This window comes from Oncorhynchus tshawytscha, linkage group LG26 (genome assembly GCF_018296145.1).
Source record: "Oncorhynchus tshawytscha isolate Ot180627B linkage group LG26, Otsh_v2.0, whole genome shotgun sequence".
Lineage (NCBI taxonomy): Eukaryota > Metazoa > Chordata > Actinopteri > Salmoniformes > Salmonidae > Oncorhynchus > Oncorhynchus tshawytscha.
Window position 1 is genome coordinate 34,385,806 of NC_056454.1, and position 25,230 is coordinate 34,411,035.

At 46.2% G+C, this 25,230-nt stretch overlaps 1 protein-coding gene across 1 annotated transcript in view; it reads right to left on the reverse strand.

Moving 5' to 3' along the window:
• LOC112224855 (receptor tyrosine-protein kinase erbB-4-like) overlaps nucleotides 1-25,230 on the reverse strand; it is a 275,238-nt gene that overhangs the window by 98,439 nt on the left and 151,569 nt on the right. Inside the window, exons 15-16 of the mRNA XM_042306366.1 lie at nucleotides 25,054-25,208; nucleotides 10,146-10,190 (exon numbers count right to left, since the gene is read on the reverse strand). Of these exons, the coding sequence (XP_042162300.1) occupies nucleotides 10,146-10,190; nucleotides 25,054-25,208 (200 nt within the window). The remainder of the gene's footprint in view (nucleotides 1-10,145; nucleotides 10,191-25,053; nucleotides 25,209-25,230) is intronic.

The window sequence follows — 25,230 nt, forward strand, 5'->3', positions numbered from 1 at the left end:
AGATGGGCCAAAATTCAAATGATTGTGGGAAGCTTGATGAAGGCTACCTGAAACATTTGATCCAAGTTCAACAATTTAAAGGCAATTCTACCAAGTGCTAATTGAGTGTATGTAAACTTCTGGGAATGTGATGAAAGAAATGAAAGCTGAAATAAATAAATATAAATACTGTTAATCTAACATTTCACATTTTTAAAATAAAGTGTTGATCCTAACTGACCTAAGACAGAGAATTTTTACTGGTATACAATGTCAGGAATTGTGAAAAACTGAGTTTAAATGTATTTGGGTAAGGTGTATGTTAACTTCCGACTTCAACTGTATGTCCGACCTCTGAGAGGCTTTGTCTTCTCAACATTGGCCCCAAGCAATTATAAGCAACTATAAGCTGCCTTTCTTTATGCCCAGTTAAACCATAGCTTCTCTAAAACATGTTCGAAAGCCACTTCACCAACTTGGCATGCTACAATCACAGTTACATAGTTCTATCAGGGTATTCTCTGTTACTCTGCTGTCAACATACTGTATATACGGCTTTTCCCCTCACAGCCTAGGAACTTTATCTGTTTACTAGCACTTCTCCTCATCCACCTTCACCTCTCTTCTTCACCCCATCTTCACATCTTCACCCCACAGCCTCTCCCTGTCTCCCATCATCAGCTCACCCTGACATTCTCCCCTCATTGCCTCAGATAGAAGAGAAGTGGATCAGATAGTAGAGTAGTGAATCAGATAGAAGAGCAATGAATCACATAGAGTACTGAAACAGATAGTAGAAGTGCAACAACTAGTGTAGTGAATCAGATAGAAGAGTAGTAAATCAGATCGTCAGATAGTAGAGTAGTGGATCAGTGGAGAGTGAGACCTAGGCTACTGCAGGCTCTTCTGTGTCTCAAATGGCAACATATTCCCTATCTAGTGACCATAAAGCTCTGGTCAAAAGTAGTGCACTAGATAGGGAATAGTGGCATTTGAGATGCAGCTTGGAATGAATTAGCAGTCATTACTGTCTCTCTCTCTCCGCTCTTACACAGCTCCATTCAGCTCAGCTCAGCTCTGCCTTGAGATCAGGATGCTTTGGCCAAGTAGTGTGTTTTTACACTATGCCTTTGTTTCGGCCTTCATTTTAAGCCAATTTGGCATCTCTCTTCTGTGCTGTTTCTTTCTAAGCATAGTCCTATAGGGGGAAGCTGTTCTATTAGGCCTTTTGAATGATGTGTTCTGTCCCTCTGTTCTCTTCTGTTCTTCCTTTTTGTTTCCTCTCACTATCTCAACCCCGTCTCAATTGGGTTGAGGTCGTGTGATTGTAGATGCTCGGTCATCTGATGCAGCACTCCATCACTCTCCTTTGTCAAATAGCCCTTACACAGCCTAGAGGTGTGTTTTGGGTCATTGTCCTGTAGAAAAACCAGATGGGATGGGGTATTGCTGCAGAATGCTGCGGTAGCTGTGGTAGCCATGCTGGGTAAATGTGCCTTGAATTCTAAATAAATCACAGACAGTGTCACCAGCAAAGCACCACACACCATCTCACCTCCTCCTCCATGCTTCATGGTGGGAACCACACACACAGAGATCATCCGTTCACCTACTCTGCGTCTCACAAAGACATGGCGGTTGGAACCAAAAATCTCACATTTGGACTCATCAGACCAAAGGACAGTTTTCCACTAGTCTAATGTCCATTGCTTGTGTTTCTTGGCCCTAGCATGTCTCTCTTATTGGTGTGCTTTAGTATTGGTGCTAAAATAGTTGTAGGCTTTTCATTCAAATCCTACTGCTTCTAACTTCAATATACTCTTTAAATAAATAAGACCTACACCACTTTTAATAGCACATTACTCAAAACTAGTGAGACTCATATCGCCTACAGTATATAGAAAAATATAACGTGACTCTCCGCCAATAATTACATATAGAGGATTGGAGGATTCTAAATTAAAACCAAAAGCTCCCTCATGGGTCTCCCAGTGGCGGCCGACACCGGTATCGAACCTGCATCAGCCAGTTAAGTTCTTTTATATATTCTAGGCTCCAAAGAAATAGACTCAAATTAAGCCCTCTTGTTGTTTGTAAAGTCCAATTAAAATGAAGATTATTGTTGAAATGAATTGCTTGACTGGTGTACATTTTCTCCATCTGTTGGTGTGCAACACTTGAATAACAAGTTAGCTATATTTCCAGCACCAGCCACTGTTCACCTCCTATTTATTGAGCTGTGGTTGCCACCAGTTGTTTTAAGTAACCTTTATTTAACTAGGCAAGTCAGGTAGGAACAAATTCTTATTGACAATGACGGCCTACCTCTAATGTCGCTGAGCTAATTGTGTGCCGCCCTATGGCATTCCCAGTCACGGTCGGATGTGAAACAGCCTGTATTCGAACCAGGGACCGTAGTAATGCCACTTGCACTGAGATGCAGTGCCTTAGAAAGGTTGAAAACAAATTATTTGTTGCAAGTTGGGGAGGGGGATTTTTCGCACCAAGCTAGGCTATTAGAGAATTCTTTAGTAAAGGTTGAATAGTCTTTTGTTCAGCTAATAGCCCATCCTAGAAAAGTCGGTCCCTCTCCTTGTTTGGGCGGTGTTCGGCGGTCGACGTCACCGACCTTCTAGCCATCACTGATCTGTTTTTCATTTTTCATTGGTTTTGTCTTGTCTTCCTTCACACCTGGTTCCAATCCCATCAATTACATGTTTTGTATTTAACCCTCTGTTTCCCCTCATGTCCTTGTCGGAGATTGTTTGTTTTATTGTATGTTATGTGCAAGTCATGTGTCGGTGTGCGACGGGTTTTGTACCAATTTATATCATTTTTTTTGTATATTTTGGTTTTTGGAGTTTTATTAGCACTTATTAAACGACTCCATTTATACCAAGTTCATTTTCCTGCGCCTGACTTCCCTGCCACCAACACGCACCCATTACACGTTTGCAGAATTCAGTCTGCTACAGTAAGTACGCTTGTGAAAAACAAAATGCCTCCAGCTGTCGAAACCCAGAATATCTAAGGGGCTTTTATATAATTATAATGTGGGGTTAATAATAATAATAATAATAATAATAATAGTTTTTTTCCCCTTTCCACTTGTTATTTAGACCGGATTGTTACTTGTCACGCCCTGGTCAAAGTATTTTGTGTTTATCTTTATGTATTTGGTCAGGCCAGGGTGTGGCATGGGGTTTTTGTAATTGTGGTGTGTTTGTCTTGGGGTTTTGGTGGTGGTATTGGGATTGTAGCTTAGTGGGTTGTCTAGCAAGGTCTATGGCTGTCTGGAGTGGTTCTCAATCAGAGGCAGGTGCTTATCGTTGTCTCTGATTGGGAACCATATTTAGGCAGCCATATTCTTTGAGTTTGTCGTGGGTGATTGTCCTTAGTGTCCTATGTGTACTCGTTGTTAGTTTGCACCAGATAGGCTGTTTCAGTTTCGTTTATTGTTTTTTGTAAGTTCGTGTTTTTTTGTTATATTAAACATGGATCGCAATCGACACGCTGCAGTTTGGTCCGACTCTCTTTCATCACCACTAGAAAACCGTTACAGAATCACCCACCACCAACGGACCAAGCGGCGTGTCAACAGGCAGGAGCAGCCGAAAAAGGAGATGCTCACCAAGGATTTCTGGTCATGGGAGGAGATCTTCGACGGGAGAGGACCCTGGGCTAAACCAGGGGAGTGTAGCCGCCCAAAGGAGCAACAGGAGAAGAGGCAACAGAGGCAGCAGCAGCAGGAGCAGCAGCAGCTACAGTGGGAGAGGTTGCACCACCTGGAGTTATGGACATGGGAGGAGGAATTGGACGGTAAAGGACCCTGGAATGAGCCTGAGATTATTGTCGCCCCAAAGCCGAGCTGGAGGCAGCAAAAGCAGAGAGGCGGCATTATGAGGAGCTAGCACGGCAGAGCGGATGGAAGCCCGAGAGTCAGCCCCAAAATGTCTTGGGGGCTTACAGGGAGTATGGCTATGCCAGGTAGGAGACCTGCGCAAACTCCCTGTGCTTACCGGGGGCTGGAGAGACCGGGCAGGCACCGTGTTATGCTGTGGAGCGCACGGTGTCTCCAGTGCGGGTGCACAGCCCGGTTCGGTATATTCCAGCTCCTCGTATCGGCCGGGCTAGAGTGGGCATCGAGCCAGGTAAGGTTGGGCAGGCTCGGTGCTCAAGAGCTCCAGTGCGCCTGCACGGTCCGGTCTATCCAGTACCACCTCCACACCCCAGCCCTCCGGTAGCAGCTCCCCGCACCAGGCTTCCTGTGCGTGTCCTCGATCCAGTACCACCAGTTCCAGCACCACGCACCAGGCCTTCAGTGTGCCTCGCCTGTTCAGCGCAGCCAGCGCTTTTCTCCTCTCCTGCGCTGCTGGAGTCTCCCGCCTGTTTAACGCAGCCAGAGCCTTCCTCCTCTACAGCGCTGCCGGAGCCTCCCGCCTGTTCAGCGCAGCCAGAGCCTTTCTCCTCTACAGCGCTGCCGGAGCCTCCCGCCTGTTCAGCGCAGCCAGAGCCTTCCTCCTCTACAGCGCTGCCGGAGCCTCCCGCCTGTTTAGCGCAGCCAGAGCCTTTCTCCTCTCCTGCGCTGCCGGAGTCTCACGCCTATCTAGCGCTGTTAGAGCTTTCCTCATCTCCAGCGCTGCCGGAGTCTTCCGCCTGTTTAGCGCAGCCAGAGCCTTCCTCCGACACAGCGCTGCAGGAGTCTCCCGCCTGTTCAGCGCAGCCAGAGCTGCCAGTCTGCATGAAGCAGCCAGAGCTGTCAGTCTGCATGGAGCAGTCAGAGCTGTCAGTCTGCATGGAGCAGTCAGAGCTGTCAGTCTGCATGGAGCAGTCAGAGCTGTCAGTCTGCATGGAGCAGCCAGAGCTGTCAGTCTACATGAAGCAGCCCGAGCTGCCAGTCTGCATGAAGCAGCCAGTCTACATGGAGCAGCCAGAGCTGTCAGTCTACATGAAGCAGCCCGAGCTGCCAGTCTGCATGAAGCAGCCAGTCTACATGGAGCAGCCAGAGCTGTCAGTCCGCATGGAGCAGCCAGAGCTGTCAGTCCGCATGGAGCAGCCAGAGCTGTCAGTCTGCATGGAGCAGCCAGAGCTGTCAGTCCGCATGGAGCAGCCAGAGCTGTCAGTCTACAGGAAGCAGCCCGAGCTGCCAGTCTGCATGAAGCAGCCAGTCTACATAGAGCAGCCAGAGCTGCCAGTCTGCATGAAGCAGCCAGAGCTGTCAGTCTGCATGGAGCAGTCAGAGCTGTCAGTCTGCATGGAGGAGCCAGAGCTGTCAGTCTACATGAAGCAGCCCGAGCTGCCAGTCTGCATGAAGCAGTCAGTCTACATGGAGCAGCCAGAGCTGTCAGTCCGCATGGAGCAGCCAGAGCTGTCAGTCTACATGAAGCAGCCCGAGCTGCCAGTCTGCATGAAGCAGCCAGTCTACATGGAGCAGCCAGAGCTGTCAGTCTGCATGAAGCAGCCAGAGCTGTCAGTCTGCATGGAGCAGCCAGTCTGCATGGAGCAGTCAGTCTGCACGGAGCTGTCAGTCTGCACGGAGCTGTCAGTCTGTAAGGAGCTGCCAGTCTGCAAGGAGCTGCCAGTCTGCAAGGAGCTGCCAGTCAGCACGGAGCCGCCAGAGCGGTCAGTCTGTAAGAAGCCGCCAGAGCTGTCAGCCTATATGGAGCAGCTAGTGCCGCCAGTCTGCCCAGCGCCGCCAGTGCCCCCAGTCTGCCCAGCATCGCCAGTCTGCCCAGCGCCATCAGTCTGCCCAGCATCGCCAGTCTGCCCAGCATCGCCAGTCTGCCCAGCATCGCCAGTCTGCCCAGCATCGCCAGTCTGCCCAGCACCGCCAGTCTGCCCAGCGTCGTCCAGTCTGCCCAGCGTCGTCAGTCTGCCCAGCACCGCCAGTCTGCCCAGCGTCGCCAGTCTGCCAGACTCTTCCAGATCTGCCAGTCAGCCAGACTCTTCCAGATCTGCCAGTCAACCAGACTCTTCCAGATCTGCCAGTCAACCAGACTCTTCCAGATCTGCCAGTCAACCAGACTCTTCCAGATCTGCCAGTCAACCAGACTCTTCCAGATCTGCCAGTCAACCAGACTCTTCCAGATCTGCCAGTCAACCAGACTCTTCCAGATCTGCCAGTCAGCCAGGATCTGCCAGTCAGCCAGGATCTGCTGAAACCACCAGCCAGCCAGGAGCTGGTAGATCTATCTACCTGCCTGAGCTTCCTCTCACTCCTGAGCTTCCTCTCACTCCTGAGCTTCCTCTCACTCCTGAGCTTTCTCTCACTCCTGAGCTTTCTCTCACTCCTGAGCTTTCTCTCACTCCTGAGCTTTCTCTCACTCCCGAGCTTCCCCTCAGTCCCGAGCTGCCTCGGTCCCGAGCTGTCCTTCAGTCCCGATCTGTTCCTCAGTCCAGTGGGGTTCTGGGTGAGGACTACTAGGCCATGGTCGGCGGCGAGGGTGGACTATCCAGGGACGAAGGGAGAGGGGACTAAGACATTAAAGGAGTGGGGTCCACGTCCCCGCGCCGGAGCCGCCACCATGGACAGACGCCCACCCGGACCCTCCCTATTGTTTTGAGGTGCGTTCGGGAGTCCGCACCTTAGGGGGGTTCTGTCACGCCCTGGTCAAAGTATTTTGTGTTTATCTTTATGTATTTGGTCAGGCCAGGGTGTGGCATGGGGTTTTTGTAATTGTGGTGTGTTTGTCTTGGGGTTTTGGTGGTGGTATTGGGATTGTAGCTTAGTGGGTTGTCTAGCAAGGTCTATGGTTGTCTGGAGTGGTTCTCAATCAGAGGCAGGTGCTTATCGTTGTCTCTGATTGGGAACCATATTTAGGCAGCCATATTCTTTGAGTTTGTCGTGGGTGATTGTCCTTAGTGTCCTATGTGTACTCGTTGTTAGTTTGCACCAGATAGGCTGTTTCGGTTTCGTTTATTGTTTTTTGTAAGTTCGTGTTTTTTTTGTTATATTAAACATGGATCGCAATCGACACGCTGCAGTTTGGTCCGACTCTCTTTCATCACCACTAGAAAACCGTTACATTACTTCCATCTCGTTCCACACCTCATTCTCCGCCTGAGTGCCTCGCTTGTGGGTGTGCTGGCAGGATATGTCAGCAACTTTGATTGTGCGTCAAATTCAGCATATCAAGTTTGTATGAAGGTCTGGTTATTCACAGGCAAATAGTAATATGCTCTAAAACGCTCTGGTGACAAATTAACTTTGCTGCTCTGTTTTCAATTGCCCACATGGCTGGGAGAACCTATTCAAGTAAGCAAATACATTTCGAAAATGTTAAGAAAAACAATGTATTAGCTTCAGTAACTAGCTACAGTGCATTTTAACTCAAATGAGCTGCCAACGTAGCTAGCTAGTTTACATACTGTATAGACAGCTAGCTAAGTTAATTACATTTGACCAGCTACCTCACTTCATATTAGCTATCTATCTTGATATATTTAACACTGTAAAATACATGTGTAGCTAGCTAACAGCCATGGATGAGGGTGCAAGGATAGCAGGCCCAGCTGTCAAAGTGAGAGCGGGATATTCTGGATAGAGCAGGTAATTTTGTGTAGTTCAAAAAGTCGTTCCAGTCTTTAAAAGTGAGGACAGAGAACACGATATTCAGTGCTGTCTAATTTGAGTATAATGAAGTCTGTTTTCTTGTGAGGTTTTCTGTCCCCAGATACAGAGAGCTTTGAAAGCCTGTCTGCAGATAAAGAGGGCCCAATGAAGAGCAGCGGTTCTCAGTCCTGGTCCTGGGGACTCAAAGGGGGGCACATCTTTGTTTTTGCCTTAGCAATACACAGCGGATTCAAATGATCAAGTCATCAAGCTTCAAGTGGTATTTATGTATTCATTTGTAATGCAATCCTTGATATGATCCTGCTATTGTCACATGCTACACATGCACCTATCTATCCAATGTTAAGATTTGTTATAAGGAATATTATACTTTAGTAATTCCAAATGATCTGGTAATGTAAAAGTCTTATAATTACATGTTATATTGTTTGTCCTCATGTGTCTGTTTTTGAGCATAAAGAACCACTTAGTGTGGACACTAGGTGAGACTACACACACAGATTCCTGTTGAACAACTCTCTTTCACCACCTTATGTCCTCAATAAGTCTCTTTCACTTCATCCTTCTCCCTAAATCCTATAGGTTATATCAGCTGTGTTGGTGAACCCCTCCCACATCTGAACTAGCTGACAGAGGGCACAGCATGATCATAGGTGAGAGGTCACTTGGTCGGGTCAACAGAAGTATTATTAAAGAGGTGCTTTACATTGAAATGTAGAGATATAGTAGTCCCAGAGTTAATGATCCAAGGTCAGTTTTGTATTTCACCTCATGATGATTATGATGACTGACAGTGTTAGAATTTAAGAAACAAAGCTTAAACATGCTCTCTCTCTCTATTCATCTGTCTCTCGTCTGCAGGTATGTGTTGATGTGAGAGCGGAAGCCAGTCCCGTCATCGCCACAGATAACCTTCGGGCCAACTGGGGGCCCAGGGCTGGTTAAGAGACACCGCTAGAGACACTATGTAATTGTGATGAACTGAGAGAATATTAGGGTAGGTCATTCATTAGTCATATGCTGTCTTCCCGGCTCTTCTGCTCTTACCTCTTTCCCTTTGTCTTTCACACCCCTCTCCTCACCACTTTCTTTCTGTTTTTCAGAATGTACATCGTATTGAAGTACAGATTGAACTTGTATTTATAACATAATATTATAATATTTATATTTATAATGCATGTATTATGTATTTATAACACCTGGATAATGAACTTTCAATATAGCGTTTCACATTCTCTGAAATGAAGTATCTCATTGAAATACTATACCTACTGTATCCTGTGTCCTCAGATAGATGGAGGTAGATATGCATAGGAAGTGTAGTGTACTGTTTATTTTCTGTATATATGAATGACAAATTAGCCTTTACTTAAATCATGGTTCTAGTCTATTGCATAGTTACAATGTGGAAGTATTGATGTCCCAGGAGCAGGAGTGGTAAACACTGTTGAAGTGTATAATTGTAATACATACATGCAGTCATGGCATCATTCAAAGAATGGAGTTTGATACACCTGGTATTGGATATGACTGAAAAAGAATGTCTCACAGAGATTCATACCTGAACCGCACCTTTATTTGCCAAGGAAGAGTACATGATCAGTGAATATTTTTAATGTCCAGGCTGCAATGTGTGGATCTCATGCGTGGTAATAACTACATGTATATAAGACTTTCATCCTTGGCACAATAAAGTTATTATATTCTACTCAATCCATAGGCTTCATTAATGCCATTCAGACACATCCATAGGCACAGTTATTTTAACCACCAATACTCAATAAGCAAGTACATACTTAGCTAGCTATGTTACTTCAGCTGCATTGCACGGAAAATATAAGCAAGGCATGCTAACACAATTGTACATTCAATTTGCAGGAAATGCTTTAGCTAGCTAGATTCTTACATCCACTGTTTCAATAGATAGGCTGGTTTTCTCAGTCCCAAAACATGAATTACAATTTCATATTCATGTCATAACACTAGCTAGCTAGTCAGCAAACTGGCTAAATAGTGATTTCTGTAAATTAACTGTATGACAAAAATATGCACAATCGTGTCTCTAACATTAACAACATTCCTCTCAATTGCACATTTTTTGCTTGACTCATGTTATAATTACTTACATTTGCTTCCACCTTAATGTTTTGTCAGCCATCTTTGCTGAGAAAGTCACCTGTGACTGGTGGCCCGTGTCAAATTAGTTATTGGAACCACTATGATTGGTGATAAAAACCTTGGGACTCAAATGCATAATTAGTGTTCTAACTCCCCCTTGTGGTGTCTGGAGCAATGAAGCTGTGACGCTGGGTACCTTTAAGTCCTGCGATGTAAGCTCGCAACTTTTAAAGGAGGAACCACTGTAGCAATAAATATAAGCCTTGCTCAGTGGGAACAGTTGGTTGTCATTACATTTTCTGCTGGGGAGAAGTGTGTGTGTCATCTTTTTACTATTGAGCCCTTGTCAAAGATACATTTAAATGCATAAACTTGTAAATTCGCAAATAAATCAAAGTTGAACTTGTGTCTGTGTATGCAGTCTGTCCTGGGGACAAAGAAGGAAGTGACAGTAGGGATTTGAAGAGAGATTTACCTGTCCATCATGCCAATACAGTCCTGCAGTCTGGGTCCAATACACCTGGATGAGGGAAAGGAACAGATTTAATGAAGCAACAGAATAAATCAGTCAGTCATCCATTTGATCACAATCAATCAATTACTCGACTGGACATTGGGCTTGAGTGTCTGTCAACAGAAAAAAACAGTCATGTCAGTCCCAGAGATGAAGGGGCACGTTCGGGAGTCAGGACACTGCATGGTGAGGCTATTTAAGAGGGGAGAGGGAAAGGAATGGTAACAGAGATAATCTCTGAATCTATTTCAATCTGTCTGAACTGAAGGACTGCCTGGGATAGTGTCAAGATGGCATTTCCACTGCATTGTTTTTAACAACGTCGTTATGTGTACATGGAGCAGTGAGCTGCCAGCCTGCCGCTCAGCAGGAAATAGAACAAAGACGTGACGGGGCCAGCACGGTGAACTGACTGACTGCAATACCAAAAGATATCTGCCCCTTCTTTCTGCAGCTGAAAATTATAATCGTAGGATTCACAGCACTCAAAGAGCAGATGGAGAGTGGAATTTCTCGCTCTCTCCCTCCCTAAGTCTCTCTCTTTTGCTCTCTGTCCCTGTCTCCCTCTATCTCATGCTCTGCCTATCTCTCTCTCTATATATATATATATATTTCTGTCTCTATTTCTCTGTGAAGTAAACAATAAACAAAAGTGAGAAGAAACAAAAAACAATGGTTTCAAAAGGATTAAGCCATTGCAAATATTATATTATCAGATAATGTTTTTAACAATGTGCACAAAGTTGTAGTATGAATATGTTTGTGCTCCACTGGTTACCCCGTTTTCACATTGCGGTATTTCATCCAACAGATATGGGTGTTTATCAATGTTTGATTAATTTTCTAATTCTTTGTAGGTCGGTGTGATCTGTGGAAAATACAGTATGCGTCTCTGAAATGGTCATACCTTTAGCAGGAAGTAAGGAAGTGCATCTCAGTTTCCACTTCAGATCTGCCTATGGCGGCCTCTCTCAATAGCAAGGAAGTTAATGGACATAGTCAAGGATTTTCCTAATTTTGGGTCTATCCCAGTGGTCAGGTATTCTGCCACTGTGCATTCTCTGTTTAGGGTCAGACAACTTTCCAGGTTGCTCAATTTTTTGGTTGATTCTTCCAGTATATAAAATAGTTATATTTGTGTAGTCCTATAATTAAGTCTAATTGTGTTGCTGTCCTGGGGCTCTGTGGGGTCTGTTTGTGCTTGTGAACAGAGCCCCAGAACAAGATGGCTGAGGGGACACTTCGCTAGGTTAATCTGTAGATGAGGGCTTTGTGTTGGAATGTGTGGGCATCACTTCCTTTTAGGTGGTTGTAGAATTAAACAGCTTTTGTCTTGATTTTGATAATTAGCAGGTATAGTCCTAATTCTGCTCTGCCTGCATTGTTTGGGGTTTTGCATTGTACATGAAGGATATTTTTGCTGAATTCTGCATGCAGTCTCAATTGGGTGGTGGCTGGACTCCAGATGTCACAACGTTAGAGAGCAATGGGTTCTATAACTGATTTTAGGATTTTTAGCCAGATCCTATTTGAAATGTCAATTTTTATAATTATTTTGATGGCATTGAAATCCCTTCTTGCCTTGTCTCTTCGTTCGCAGCTTTGTGGAAGTAACCAGTGGTGTTGATTTTTAAGCCGAGTTAGGTATAATTCTTTGTGTGCTCTAGGGCAACGGTGTGTAGATAGAATGTATATTTGTTGTCCTGGCAACTGGTCTTTTTTTGGGACACCATTATTTTTGTGTTTCTGAGATTTACCATCAGGGTGCAGGTTTGACACAATCTGTGCAGGCAAACAAAACAGGCCCTCCTTGGTTGGAGATAGAAGTACCAGATCATCTGCAAACAGTAACCATTTTACTTCAGAGTCTATTAGGGTGAGGCCGGGCACTGCAGACTGTTTTAGTGCCCTCGCCAATTCTTTGCTAGATATGTTGAAGAGGGTGGGGCTCAAGCTGCATTCTTGTCTCACCCCACGGCTCTGAGGAAACAAGTATGTGTGTTTATTGGCAATTTTAACTGCACATTTGTTGTTTGTAAAAAATGATTTTATAATCTTGTATGTTTTCTCCCCAACACCGCTTTCCATCAATTTGTATAGCAGACCATGTCAAATTGAATGAAAAGATTTTTTGAAATCAACAAAGCATAAGAAGACTTTCCTTTTTTTTGTCAATTAGAGAGTGCAGGGTGTATTTGTGGCCTGTCGTCTGATATTTTGGTAAGAAGTCAATTTGACATTTGCTCAGGAAATGTTGGAGTCTGCTGTTGCAGATCTTTCCATGGTTACTGTTGACGCAGATTCCACTGTAATTATTGGGGTCAAATTGGTCTTTGGGGGTGATCAGAACTTGATTCCAAATGAGCTGAGGATAATTATGAAGAGTTTAAGTATAGTCAATTTGAATTTCTGATCTGTATATTTCATCATTTAGTTTAGTATATCATCAACACCACAGGCCTTTTTGTGCTGGAGGGTTTGTATTTTGTCCTGTAACTCATTCAATGTAATTAGGGGATCCAGTGTGTTCTGGTAGTCTTTAATATCTGATTCTAAGTTTTGCAAATGATCATGTAAATATACATTTGTTTGCTCTTGGTTATATGTTACAGTGCATTCAGAAAGTATTCACACCCATTGACTTTTTTTTTTAAATTTTTTTTTTTTATGCACAATACCCCACAATGTCAAAGTGGAATTATGCTTATCAACATTTTTACAAATGTAGAAAACATTTGTGCTGAAATGTCTTGAGTCAATAAGTATTCAACCCCTTTGTTATGGCTATTTTAAATATGTCCAGGAGTAAACATGTGTCACGGTTCATGAATCCACTGCCTCCCTCTCTCTTTCTCTTTCTCTTTCTTTCTCTCTCTCTCTCTCTCTCTCTCTCTCTCTCTCTCTCTCTCTCTCTCCCGTGTTTGTGTGGGCGTGGTTCCCAATCTCGGCCTGATTGTCTGTGCCAGCTGGAATCACTTATCTTCCCTTTATATGTTCTGTAACCAGTGTTTCTTGTTGTCAGATCGTTGTTACTTCTCTGAGGTTGTGTCATGTGTCCGTGCTCATCTCTCACCGCCCTTGTGTGGATTATCTGCTGTGCTTCCTCCTACCCATCCGGACACACTCCCCTGGATTTCTCAGCACGCTATCATCGGAAGATGCGCCCTAGTCCCTGGGTCGGATTCCGTCTGAGTACAGTCTGTCTGTCCTGTTGCTGCTGTAAACTGTATTCATTAAACCATCGTTGCTTGCATCTTGCATCCGCCTCTGTATTGTCACAGAACGATCTGACCAGACCATGGATGCAGCGAGTTCAACGAGTCTGACCGAATTCATTTCCCGCAGTATCACGAGAATGGATCAACAAGAGGAGAACATCTCCAGCACAGGTCGGGCAGTACAAGCCCTTGCGACGCAGGTATCCCAGCTGACCCAACAATTACAACATCTGAGGGGTCTCGATGCGCCACCTACACCGGCAGTTCAACCCGCCCTGCCAGAGCCGGATTCCCAGCTAGAGCCACGGCTACCGACACCAGAGGGTTATTCAGGTGATCCTGACTATTGCAGAGCTTTTCTTACGAGATGTTCCATGCAATTCTCGTTGCAGCCACGGACCTTCAACCGTGAACAGTCTAAGGTAGCATTCGTACTCACACTGCTATCAGGCAAAGCGGCTCTTTGGGGAACGGCGGTGTGGGCGAACCAGGACCCATGCTGCACCTCTTTCCAGACACTCTCCGAGGTACTACTTCCGGCGCCGACAGAGATGGCCGCCTAGCTTCGCGTTCCTAGGAAACTATGCAGTTTTTTGTTTTTTTACGTGTTATTTCTTACACTAGTACCCCAGGTCATCTTAGGTTTCATTACATACAGCCGAGAAGAACTACTGAATATAAGATCACCGTCAACTCACCATCAGTACGACCAAGAATATGTTTTTCGCGATGCGGATCCTGTGTTCTGCCTTACAACCAGTGTAACCGAGTGGATGACATGCAGCGACCAAAAAAAAAAACGACTCAGAAAAAGAGGGAAACGAAGCGGTCTTCTGGTCAGACTCCGGAGACGGGCACATCGTGCAAAACTCCCTAGCATTCTTCTTGCCAATGTCCAGTCTCTTGACAACAAGGTTGATGAAATCCGAGCAAGGGTAGCATTCCAGAGGGACATCAGAGACTGTAACGTTCTCTGCTTCACAGAAACATGGCTAACTGGAGAGACGCAATCCGAAGCGGTGCAGCCAGCGGGTTTCTCCACGCATCGCGCCGACAGAAACAAACATCTTTCTGGTAAGAAGACGGGCGGGGGCGTATGACTTATGGCCAACGGGACATGGTGTGATGAAAGAAACATACAGGAACTCAAATCCTTCTGTTCACCTGATTTAGAATTCCTCACAATCAAATGTAGACCGCATTATCTACCAAGAGAATTCTCTTCGATTATAATCACAGCCGTATATATCCCCCAAGCAGACACATCGATGGCTCTGAAAGAACTTTATTTAACTCTCTGCAAACTGGAAACGATTTATCCGGAGGCTGCATTCATTGTAGCTGGGGATTTTAACAAGGCTAATCTGAAAACAAGACTCCCTAAATTTTATCAGCATATCGATTGCGCAACCAGGGGTGGAAAGACCCTGGATCATTGTTACTCTAACTTCCGCGACGCATATAAAGCCCTGCCCCGCCCCCTTTCGGAAAAGCTGACCACGACTCCATTTTGTTGATCCCTGCCTACAGACAGAAACTAAAACAAGAAGCTCCCACGCTGAGGTCTGTCCAACGCTGGTCCGACCAAGCTGACTCCACACTCCAAGACTGCTTCCATCACGTGGACTGGGAGATGTTTCGTATTGCGTCAGACAACAACATTGACGAATACGCTGATACGGTGTGCGAGTTCATTAGAACGTGCGTTGAAGATGTCGTTCCCATAGCAACGATTAAAACATTCCCTAACCAGAAACCGTGGATTGATGGCAGCATTCGTGTGAAACTGAAGGCACGAACCACTGCTTTTAATCAGGGCAAGGTGTCTGGTAACATGACTGAATACAAACAGTGCAGCTATTCCCTCCGCAAGGCTATCAAACAAGCTAAGCGCCAGTACAGAGACAAAGTAGAATCTCAATTCAACGGCTCAGACACAAGAGGCATGTGGCAGGGTCTACAGTCAATCACGGACTACAGGAAGAAACCCAGCCCAGTCACGGACCAGGATGTCTTGCTCCCAGGCAGACTAAATAACTTTTTTGCCCGCTTTGAGGACAATACAGTGCCACTGACACGGCCTGCAACGGAAACATGCGGTCTCTCCTTCACTGCAGCCGAATTGAGTAAGACATTTAAACGTGTTAACCCTCGCAAGGCTGCAGGCCCAGACGGCATCCCCAGCCGCGCCCTCAGAGCATGCGCAGACCAGCTGGCCGGTGTGTTTACGGACATATTCAATCAATCCCTATACCAGTCTGCTGTTCCCACATGCTTCAAGAGGGCCACCATTGTTCCTGTTCCCAAGAAAGCTAAGGTAACTGAGCTAAACGACTACCGCCCCGTAGCACTCACATCCGTCATCATGAAGTGCTTTGAGAGACTAGTCAAGGACCATATCACCTCCACCCTACCTGACACCATTGACCCACTCCAATTTGCTTACCGCCCAAATAGGTCCACAGACGATGCAATCTCAACCACTGCACACTGCCCTAACCCATCTGGACAAGAGGAATACCTATGTGAGAATGCTGTTCATCGACTACAGCTCGGCATTCAACACCATAGTACCCTCCAAGCTGATCAAGCTCGAGACCCTGGGTCTCGACCCCGCCCTGTGCAACTGGGTACTGGACTTCCTGACGGGCCGCCCCACAACATCTCCTCCCCGCTGATCCTCAACACTGGGGCCCCACAAGGGTGCGTTCTGAGCCCTCTCCTGTACTCCCTGTTCACCCACGACTGCGTGGCCATGCACGCCTCCAACTCAATCATCAAGTTTGCGGACGACACAACAGTGGTAGGCTTGATTACCAACAACGACGAGACGGCCTACAGGGAGGAGGTGAGGGCCCTCGGAGTGTGGTGTCAGGAAAATAACCTCACACTCAACGTCAACAAAACTAAGGAGATGATTGTGGACTTCAGGAAACAGCAGAGGGAACACCCCCATCCACATCGATGGAACAGTAGTGGAGAGGGTAGCAAGTTTTAAGTTCCTCGGCATACACATCACAGACAAACTGAATTGGTCCACTCACACAGACAGCATCGTGAGGAAGGCGCAGCAGCGCCTCTTCAACCTCAGGAGGCTGAAGAAATTCGGCTTGTCACCAAAAGCACTCACAAACTTCTACAGATGCACAATCGAGAGCATCCTGGCGGGCTGTATCACCGCCTGGTATGGCAACTGCACCGCCCTCAACCGTAAGGCTCTCCAGAGGGTAGTGAGGTCTGCACAACGCATCACCGGGGGCAAACTACCTGCCCTCCAGGACACCTACACCACCCGATGCTACAGGAAGGCCATAAAGATCATCAAGGACATCAACCACCCGAGCCACTGCCTGTTCACCCCGCTGTCATCCAGAAGGCGAGGTCAGTACAGGTGCATCAAAGCTGGGACCGAGAGACTGAAAAACAGCTTCTATCTCAAGGCCATCAGACTGTTAAACAGCCACCACTATCATTGAGTGGCTACTGCCAACACACTGTCAATGACACTGACTCTACTCCAGCCACTTTAATCATGGGAATTGATGGGAAATGATGTAAATATATCACTAGCCACTTTAAACAATGCTACCTTATATAATGTTACTTACCCTACATTGTTCATCTCATATGCATACGTTGATACTGTACTCTATATCATCGACTGCATCCTTATGTAATACATGTATCACTAGCCACTTTAACTATGCCACTTGGTTTACATACTTATCTCATATGTATATACTGTACTCGATATCATCTACTGTATCTTGCCTATGCTGCTCTGTACCATCACTCATTCATATATCCTTATGTACATATTCTTTATCCCCTTACACTGTGTATAAGACAGTAGTTTTTTTGGAATTGTTAGTTAGATTACTTGCTCGTTATTACTGCATTGTCGGAACTAGAAGCACAAGCATTTCGCTACACTCGCATTAACATCTGCTAACCATGTGTATGTGACAAATAAAATTTGCTTTGATTTGATTTGATAATTTTGATTTGAGATGAGAAGAGTCTTCGATCGGGCCGTGGCGGGTAGGGAGGCGGCCAGACTACTCGCTGACCTTCGCCAAGGAGACCGTCCAGTATCGGAATACTCCATCCAATTCCGCACTCTGGCCGCAGAGTGTCAGTGGAACGAGGAGGCGCAGTGGGACATGTTCCTGCATGGGCTGGAGGACCGGATCCAGAAGGAGATTTATGTTCTGGACCTTCCCAGGAATTTAAATGGACTAGTGGAACTAGCCTTGAGGGTCGACGCTCGTCTGAGTCGTATTGGCCGCCGAGCATGCCCTAACAGACCGTATAACGACACGGAGGGCTGGCATGCCAGCGGCGGGAACACGGCCAGTTCAGCCTCCGCTCACGAACCCATGCAGCTGGGGAGAGCTCGCCTCTCCCGGGAAGAGAGGGAGAGGCAGAGATCCCAAGGACTCTGTCTCTACTGTGGTAGAGCGGGCCACTTTATCCACTCCTGCCCGGTAAAAGATCAGGCCCGGTAGTAAGCATGAGGCTACTATCGGGTGGTGTCACCACAGAGAAGACCTCATCATCTACTCTCCTCCCGGTAAGACTAAGATGGGCCACCCACACGCACGACACCCAAGCCTTACTGGACTCAGGAGCAGAGGGTAATTTCATGGACTTCAAGCTCGCTCACAAACTCCAGATTCCTATCACCTCACTCTCGCACAAGATATCCGTCAACGCTCTCAATGGTCAAGAACTCCCCAACATTTCTCACACCACTGAACCTATCACACTCATCACTTCTGGCAATCACACTGAGACACTATCATTTCTACTCATGGACTCACCCCTTGCACCATTAGTTCTCGGCCACCCTTGGCTCACCCAACACAACCCCAGAGTTGACTGGGGTCATAACTCTATATCCATGTGGATTAACAAGTGCCTTGAGTCCTGTTTGGTGTCTGCTTGTTCGTCTGTGTCTGATTCTGTGTTTCTAGAGGAGGCAGTGGATTTGTCTAACGTGCCCGTTGAATACCTCGACCTGAAGGAGGTGTTCAGTAAGTCCCGTGCTGCTTCTCTTCCTCCGCATCGTCCCTATGACTGTGCAATAGAATTATTGCCAGGTGAGTCTCCGCCTAAAGGCAAGTTATATTCACTCTCTGTTCCTGAGAGGGAGGCTATGGAGAGATACATCTCTGATTCTCTGGCATCTGGATTCATTCGTCCTTCCTCTTCTCCAGCGGGGCGGGGTTCTTCTTTGTGGGGAAGAAGGACGGTTCTCTGCGTCCTTGCATTGATTACCGTGGGTTGAATAACATCACAGTGAAGAATACCTATCCCTTACCGTTGATGTCCTCAGCCTTTGAAAGGTTACAGGGAGCATCCGTGTTCACTTAGTTGGATTTACGGAATGCATATCATTTGGTTCGCATAAGGGGGGACGAATGGAAGACCGCGTTTAACACCCCCAGAGGGCACTTCGAATATTTGGTCATGCCTTTTGGGCTATCCAACTCCCCAGCGGTTTTCCAGGCACTCGTCAATGACGTGCTGAGAGATATGATTGATCAGTTCATATATGTTTACCTGGATGACATACTGATTTTTTTCTTCTCTCCAGGAACACGTTCAGCACGTCAGACGAGTGCTTCAGAGGTTGTTGGAGAATGGACTTTTTGTCAAGGCGGAGAAATGCATTTTTCATGCACAATCCGTTCCATTCCTAGGTTACATCGTCTCGACTGAAGGTATTCGCATGGATCCTGACAAGGTTAAGGCTGTGGTGGATTGGCCAAGCCCAGATTCCCGTAAGGCCCTACAGAGGTTTCTGGGATTCGCCAATTTCTACCGGCGTTTCGTTCGCAACTTTAGCCAGATAGTCGCTCCTCTTACCGCCTTAACCTCCCCCAGAGTGACGTTCAGGTGGTCCGATACAGCCGAGGCTGCATTCGCGAAACTCAAGAGCCGCTTTGTTTCGGCTCCCATCCTCATAGCTCCCGATCCCTTGCGTCAGTTCGTGGTGGAGGTGGACGCTTCAGAGGTGGGGGTAGGTGCGGTACTTTCCCAACGTTCCTCTTCTGACGACAAGATGCACCCTTGCGCGTTCCTTTCCCATCGGTTATCACCTGCGGAACGCAACTACGACATTGGCAACAGAGAGTTGTTGGCAGTGAAGTTAGCACTGGAGGAGTGGCGCCATTGGTTAGAGGGTTCGGGGGTACCTTTTATAGTTTGGACCGATCACAAAAATTTAGAATATATCAGAACCGCCAAGCGACTCAACTCCAGGCAGGCGCGGTGGGCACTCTTTTTCGGACGTTTTGACTTCTCTCTCTTGTATCGCCCGGGCTCCAAGAATGTCAAACCCGATTCCCTTTCTCACATTTTTGACCATTCCGAACGCCCATCCACTCCCGAGTGCATCCTACCCGGGACCCTAGTGGTCTCCACACTCACATGGGAGGTTGAATCGAGGGTCAAAACGGCCTTAGAAGGGGTAACGCCTCCGCCCGGTTGCCCGCCTAATCGGTTGTTTGTGCCGGAGGGGTGTCGGTCCGATGTTATTCGGTGGGGGCATTGCTCCAACGTAGCGTGTCATCCAGGAGTCAGCCGCACTAGCTTTTTGGTTAAGCAACGCTTTTGGTGGCCACTGATGGCTCGTGACATTCACAGTTTTGTCTTGGCTTGCTCGGTTTGTGCCACTGGGAAGACTTCTAATCGACCCCCAGATGGGTTACTCCAACCGCTGTCGGTCCCTTCGAGACCCTGGTCCCACATCGCGCTAGATTTTGTTACCGCCCTCCCGCCCTCCCAGGGCAAGACGGTTGTTTTGACCGTGGTGGACCGGTTCTCGAAGGCGGCTCATTTTATTCCCTTGCCTAAATTACCATCTGCCAAGGAGACAGCGGGAACTGTCGTGGATCACGTCTTTCGCTTACATGGCCTGCCGATGGACGTAGTTTCTGACAGGGGGCCCCAATTTGTGTCCAAGTTTTGGCAAGAGTTTTGTAGGTTACTGGGAGCGAGTGTCAGCCTGTCTTCAGGGTTTCATCCCCAGAGCAACGGTCAAACGGAGAGGGCCAACCAAGATTTGGAGAGAGTGTTGCGATGTTTGGTTTCTAAGAATCCCTCTTCCTGGAGTCAACAACTCTCTATGGTTGAGTACGCTCACAATTCGTTGCCAGTGGCAGCCACGGGTCTCTCTCCGTTTGAGTGTAGTTTAGGTTACCAGCCACCTATCTTTCCCAGTACGGAGTCCGAGGTCACTGTTCCCTCCGCTCACGCTTTCATCCAGAGGTGCCGTCACGCATGGAGCAGAGCCCGTGAGACTCTTCTCCGGGTGGGGGCGCGCACCAAGGCTAAGGCCGATCGCCACCGGTCGAAGCCTCCGGTATACGTCGTTGGCCAAAGAGTGTGGCTTTCTACTAAGAACATTCCACTCCGATCCGTTTCGAACAAGCTTGCCCCCAAATTTATCGGCCTGTTCAAAGTCACCAGGATCATTAGTCCGGTGGCGGTCCGGCTCAAGCTTCCTCCGGCGTATAGGAGAATTCATCCTACCTTTCATGTGTCTAAAATAAAACCTGTGTTTCAGGCACGTATTAACCCGCCGGTCCCGGTTCCCCCGCCGCCACGACTTGTTGATGGGGAACCCACCTTTTCTGTCAATCGTATTTTGGACTCTAGAAGGAGGGGACGCGGATTCCAGTACCTGGTGGACTGGGAGGGTTACGGCCCGGAGGAGAGAAGTTGGGTACCTGCTAGGGACATTCTGGATCACTCCCTTATCGATGATTTCAATCGACAGGTAAATTCGCCTGGGAACGCCAAGAGGCGTTCCTAGGGGGTATTGTCACGGTTCATGAATCCACTGCCTCCCTCTCTCTTTCTCTTTCTCTTTCTCTCTCTCTCTCTCTCTCTCTCTCTCTCTCTCTCTCTCTCTCTCTCTCCCCGTGTTTGTGTGGGCGTGGTTCCCAATCTCGTCCTGATTGTCTGTGCCAGCTGGAATCACTTATCTTCCCTTTATATGTTCTTCTGTAACCAGTGTTTCTTGTTGTCAGATCGTTGTTACTTCTCTGAGGTTGTGTGGTGTGTCCGTGCTCATCTCTCACCGCCCTTGTGTGGATTATCTGCTGTGCTTCCTCCTACCCATCCGGACACACTCCCCTGGATTTCTCAGCACGCTATCATCGGAAGATGCGCCCTAGTCCCTGGGTCGGATTCCGTCTGAGTACAGTCTGTCTGTCCTGTTGCTGCTGTAAACTGTATTCATTAAACCATCGTTGCTTGCATCTTGCATCCGCCTCTGTATTGTCACAACATGTGCTTAACACGTCACATAATAAGTTGTATGGACTCACTCTGTGTGCAATAATAAGGTTTAACATCATTTTGAATGACTACCTCATCTCTACACATACAATTATCTGTAAGGTCCCTCAGTTGAGCATTCAAGCACAAATACCAGGGAGGTTTTCCAATGCCTTGCAAAGATGGGCACCTATAGGTAGATGGGTATAAAAAAAAAAATGAATAACAGACATTGAATGTCTCTTTGAGCATGGTGAAGTTATTAATGACACTTTGGATGGTGCCTCAATACACCCAGCCACTACAAAGATACTGGTGTCCTTCCTAACTCATTTGCTGGAGAAGAAGGAAACCACTCAGGGATTTATATCACCATGAGGCCAATGATGACTTTAAAACAGTTAGAGTTTTAATGTATGTGATAGGAGAAAACTAAGGATGGATCCACAATACTAACCTAATGGACAGAGTGAAAAGAAGGAAGCCTATACAGAATAGAAATATTCCAAAAGATGCATCTTGTTGTCAACAAGGCACTAATGCAATACTACAAAAAAATGTGGCAAAGCAATTCACTTTTTGTCCTGAATTCAAAGTGTTACATTAGGTGCAAAGCCAATACAACACATTACTGAGTACCACTCTCCAATTTTCAAGCATAGTGGTGGCTGCACCATGTTACGGGTATGCTTGTAATCATTAAGGACTGGGGAGTTTTTCAGGATAAAACAGAAAAGGAGCTAATCACAGTCAAAATCCTAGAGGAAAACCTGGTTCAGTCTGCTTTCCAGCAGACACAGAGATGAATTGAACTTTAAGCTGGACAATAACCTAAAACACAAGGCCAAATCTACACTGGAGTTGCTTACCAAGAAGTCAGTGAATGTTCCTGAGTGGCCGAGTTACAGTTTTGACAAAACATTTACTGAAAATCTATGGCAAGACCTGAAAATGGTTGTCTAGCAATGATCAACAATCGATTTAAAAGAGCTTGAAGCATTTTGAAAATAATCATTGGCAAGTGTTGCGCAATCCAGGTGTTGAAAGCTCTTAGAGACTTACCCAGAAAGACTCAAAGCTGTAATCACTGCCAAAGGTGCTTCTGAAAAGTATTGACTCATGGGTGTGACTACTTAAGTAAATTAGATATTTCGGTATTTCATTTTCAATAACTTTGAAAACATTTCTAAAAACATGTTTTCACTTTGTCATTATGGGGTATTGTGTAGATGGTTGAGAGAAAAAATATGTGGAATAAGTCAAGAGGTATCAACACTTTCTGAAGGCACTGTATCTGGCCAAAAAGATTGGATAATAGGTTTATCCATACATTTTAGATAGATAGCTTTCATGTTGTTGTCTATTTAGTGTGTTCCAATTTTCCCAGATGTGATTCATACATGTTACATCACATTGAGCTGTTTTCTGACATGGTAATCCTTATTTTTCTTAATATATTTCTGTACTGTTCTAGTGTTTACCCATACTGAAGGCATACTTTCTGGTTTTCTGGGTCTCAGAGTTTTTTGTTGGATAGGATTCTACATACATTTTGGGCCATTCTTCAATAAACCATTTCTCAAAAAACGTAGCTGATAGGTCAAATATACTGTTAAGTCTTCCTACTGCTAAGTTTACACCTTCTTTATTGCAGGGAAACACTTTGTCCAGGAAGTTGTCTAGGAGGAAATGGATTTATTGTTGGCCGATAGTTTTTTGGCAGGTTTCTACACTGCCCTCCTTCCATCTATAGCATTTCTTATTAAAATCATGCAGTTTGTTCGGCTTCGATACCTCATGATTGTGTATTGATCTTTTCAAGTAGATTGTGATTTTGCTGTGATCTGACAGAGGTGTCAGTGGGCTGACTGTGAACGCTCTGAGAGACTCTTTGTCGAGGTCAGTGATAAAGTAGTCTACAGTACTACAACCAAGGGATGAGCCGTAGGTGTACCTACCATAAGTGTCTCCTCAAAGCCTACCATTGACTATGAATAGTCCCAGCATACGACAGAGCTGCAAAAGTTGAGACCCATTTTTGTGTGTTGTTTTGACGTAGTTGTATCTAGATGCGTGTCCCCCTGTGTGCTAAGAGAGTCAGGTTCTTGCCCATTTCTGGTGTTGAGGTCACCAAAGACTAGTACATGTCCCTGTGCCTGGAAATGGTTGATCTTGGTCTTCATTAAAGTGTGGGGATTCTAGTGGTGGATATACAGTATGTAGCACACAGGAAGACATCTTTCTCTGTTGAAATTATTTCCTTTTCATTTGTAGCCAAATGTAAAATGTTCCTATTTTGATTAATTTAATGGAGTGGGTTAAGTCTGATCTATACCAAATTAGCATACCCCTTGAGTCGCTTCCCTGTGTAACACTTGGTAGTTTAGTAGATGAGACTACCAGCTCTCTGTAACCTAGAGGGAAACCAGTGGGTCAATCTCGATTATAACATGTTTCTTGCAGGATGTACATTTCTGTACTTCTCATTTATTTTGTGAAGTCAGTTTTTGCTTTTTTAGGCCAAAAGCAGATGACTTCAGACCTTGTATATTCCAGAATGAGATAGTAAAAATGTTGTGTTCCATTGTGATGAGTGTTGTTATTTGTATGGTTTAGGCTCGCACCATGACAGTAGGTTTGAGCAAAGCATGATGAGCATCTGATACATGCCTCTAAGGTCAAAGGATGTGGCTTGGGTGGGTGTAGTGGTGAGGGTTGGGTTTGTTGCTCAGCTCACAACCTGGGCATCTGTCTCTCTCTTTCTCTCGCACCAGGGTGTTTTGCAGTTCATGTGTGTGCGTGCATGGGTGCGTGCATGGGTGCGTGCATGGGTGTGTGTGTGTTTCTATCATCCGTGTAGTCTACAGACACTGATAAACCTTGACTGGATACGGGTTCATAGTTATGTGAGGTCAGCACCTAGAGGAGCATAGCAGTGTGTGTGCGTATGTGTGTACATTGCTAACATGCGTGCATCTGTGTGTGTGTGTACTTTCCCGGGCTTGCATTTGTGCTTTACTCTGCTACTGATGAATTCATAGTGTGTGTGTGTGTGTGTGTGTGTGTTGTGCAAAATTGTGATCCAGAGAGCTGTTGTGTTGTAAATGAAACAGAGAATGAACCAGATATTGTTTTCCTCTTGTTATAATGTTGAAATTGGCCTTACAGTGGGGATCAGTCTGCCCTTGTGTTGCCTGTTAGAGAAAGGTATTGTAGAAGTAAATGAACAGTACTCTGTCCTCCTAGGATCATTCGTCATTCAGACTGCTGATGTGTTACGCAACCATTCACACAACAACGCAAATGTGCACATGCTGCTGGGAGCCAAGACACAGACATACAGTATATAGAATTTAGCTCACCCCTGAGTGCAGTTGAAGTGACAGGGATGACACTCGTTGTTGGCCTCGGCATATTTAAAGATGAAGCTGTTGGCCCCTTGAAGGCCGTCGGGACACTTCTCCACACAGTTAGGACCATCTTTAAAGTGGAGACACTTCACACAGTGATCCGGACCCTGAGAGAGACAGAGATAAAGT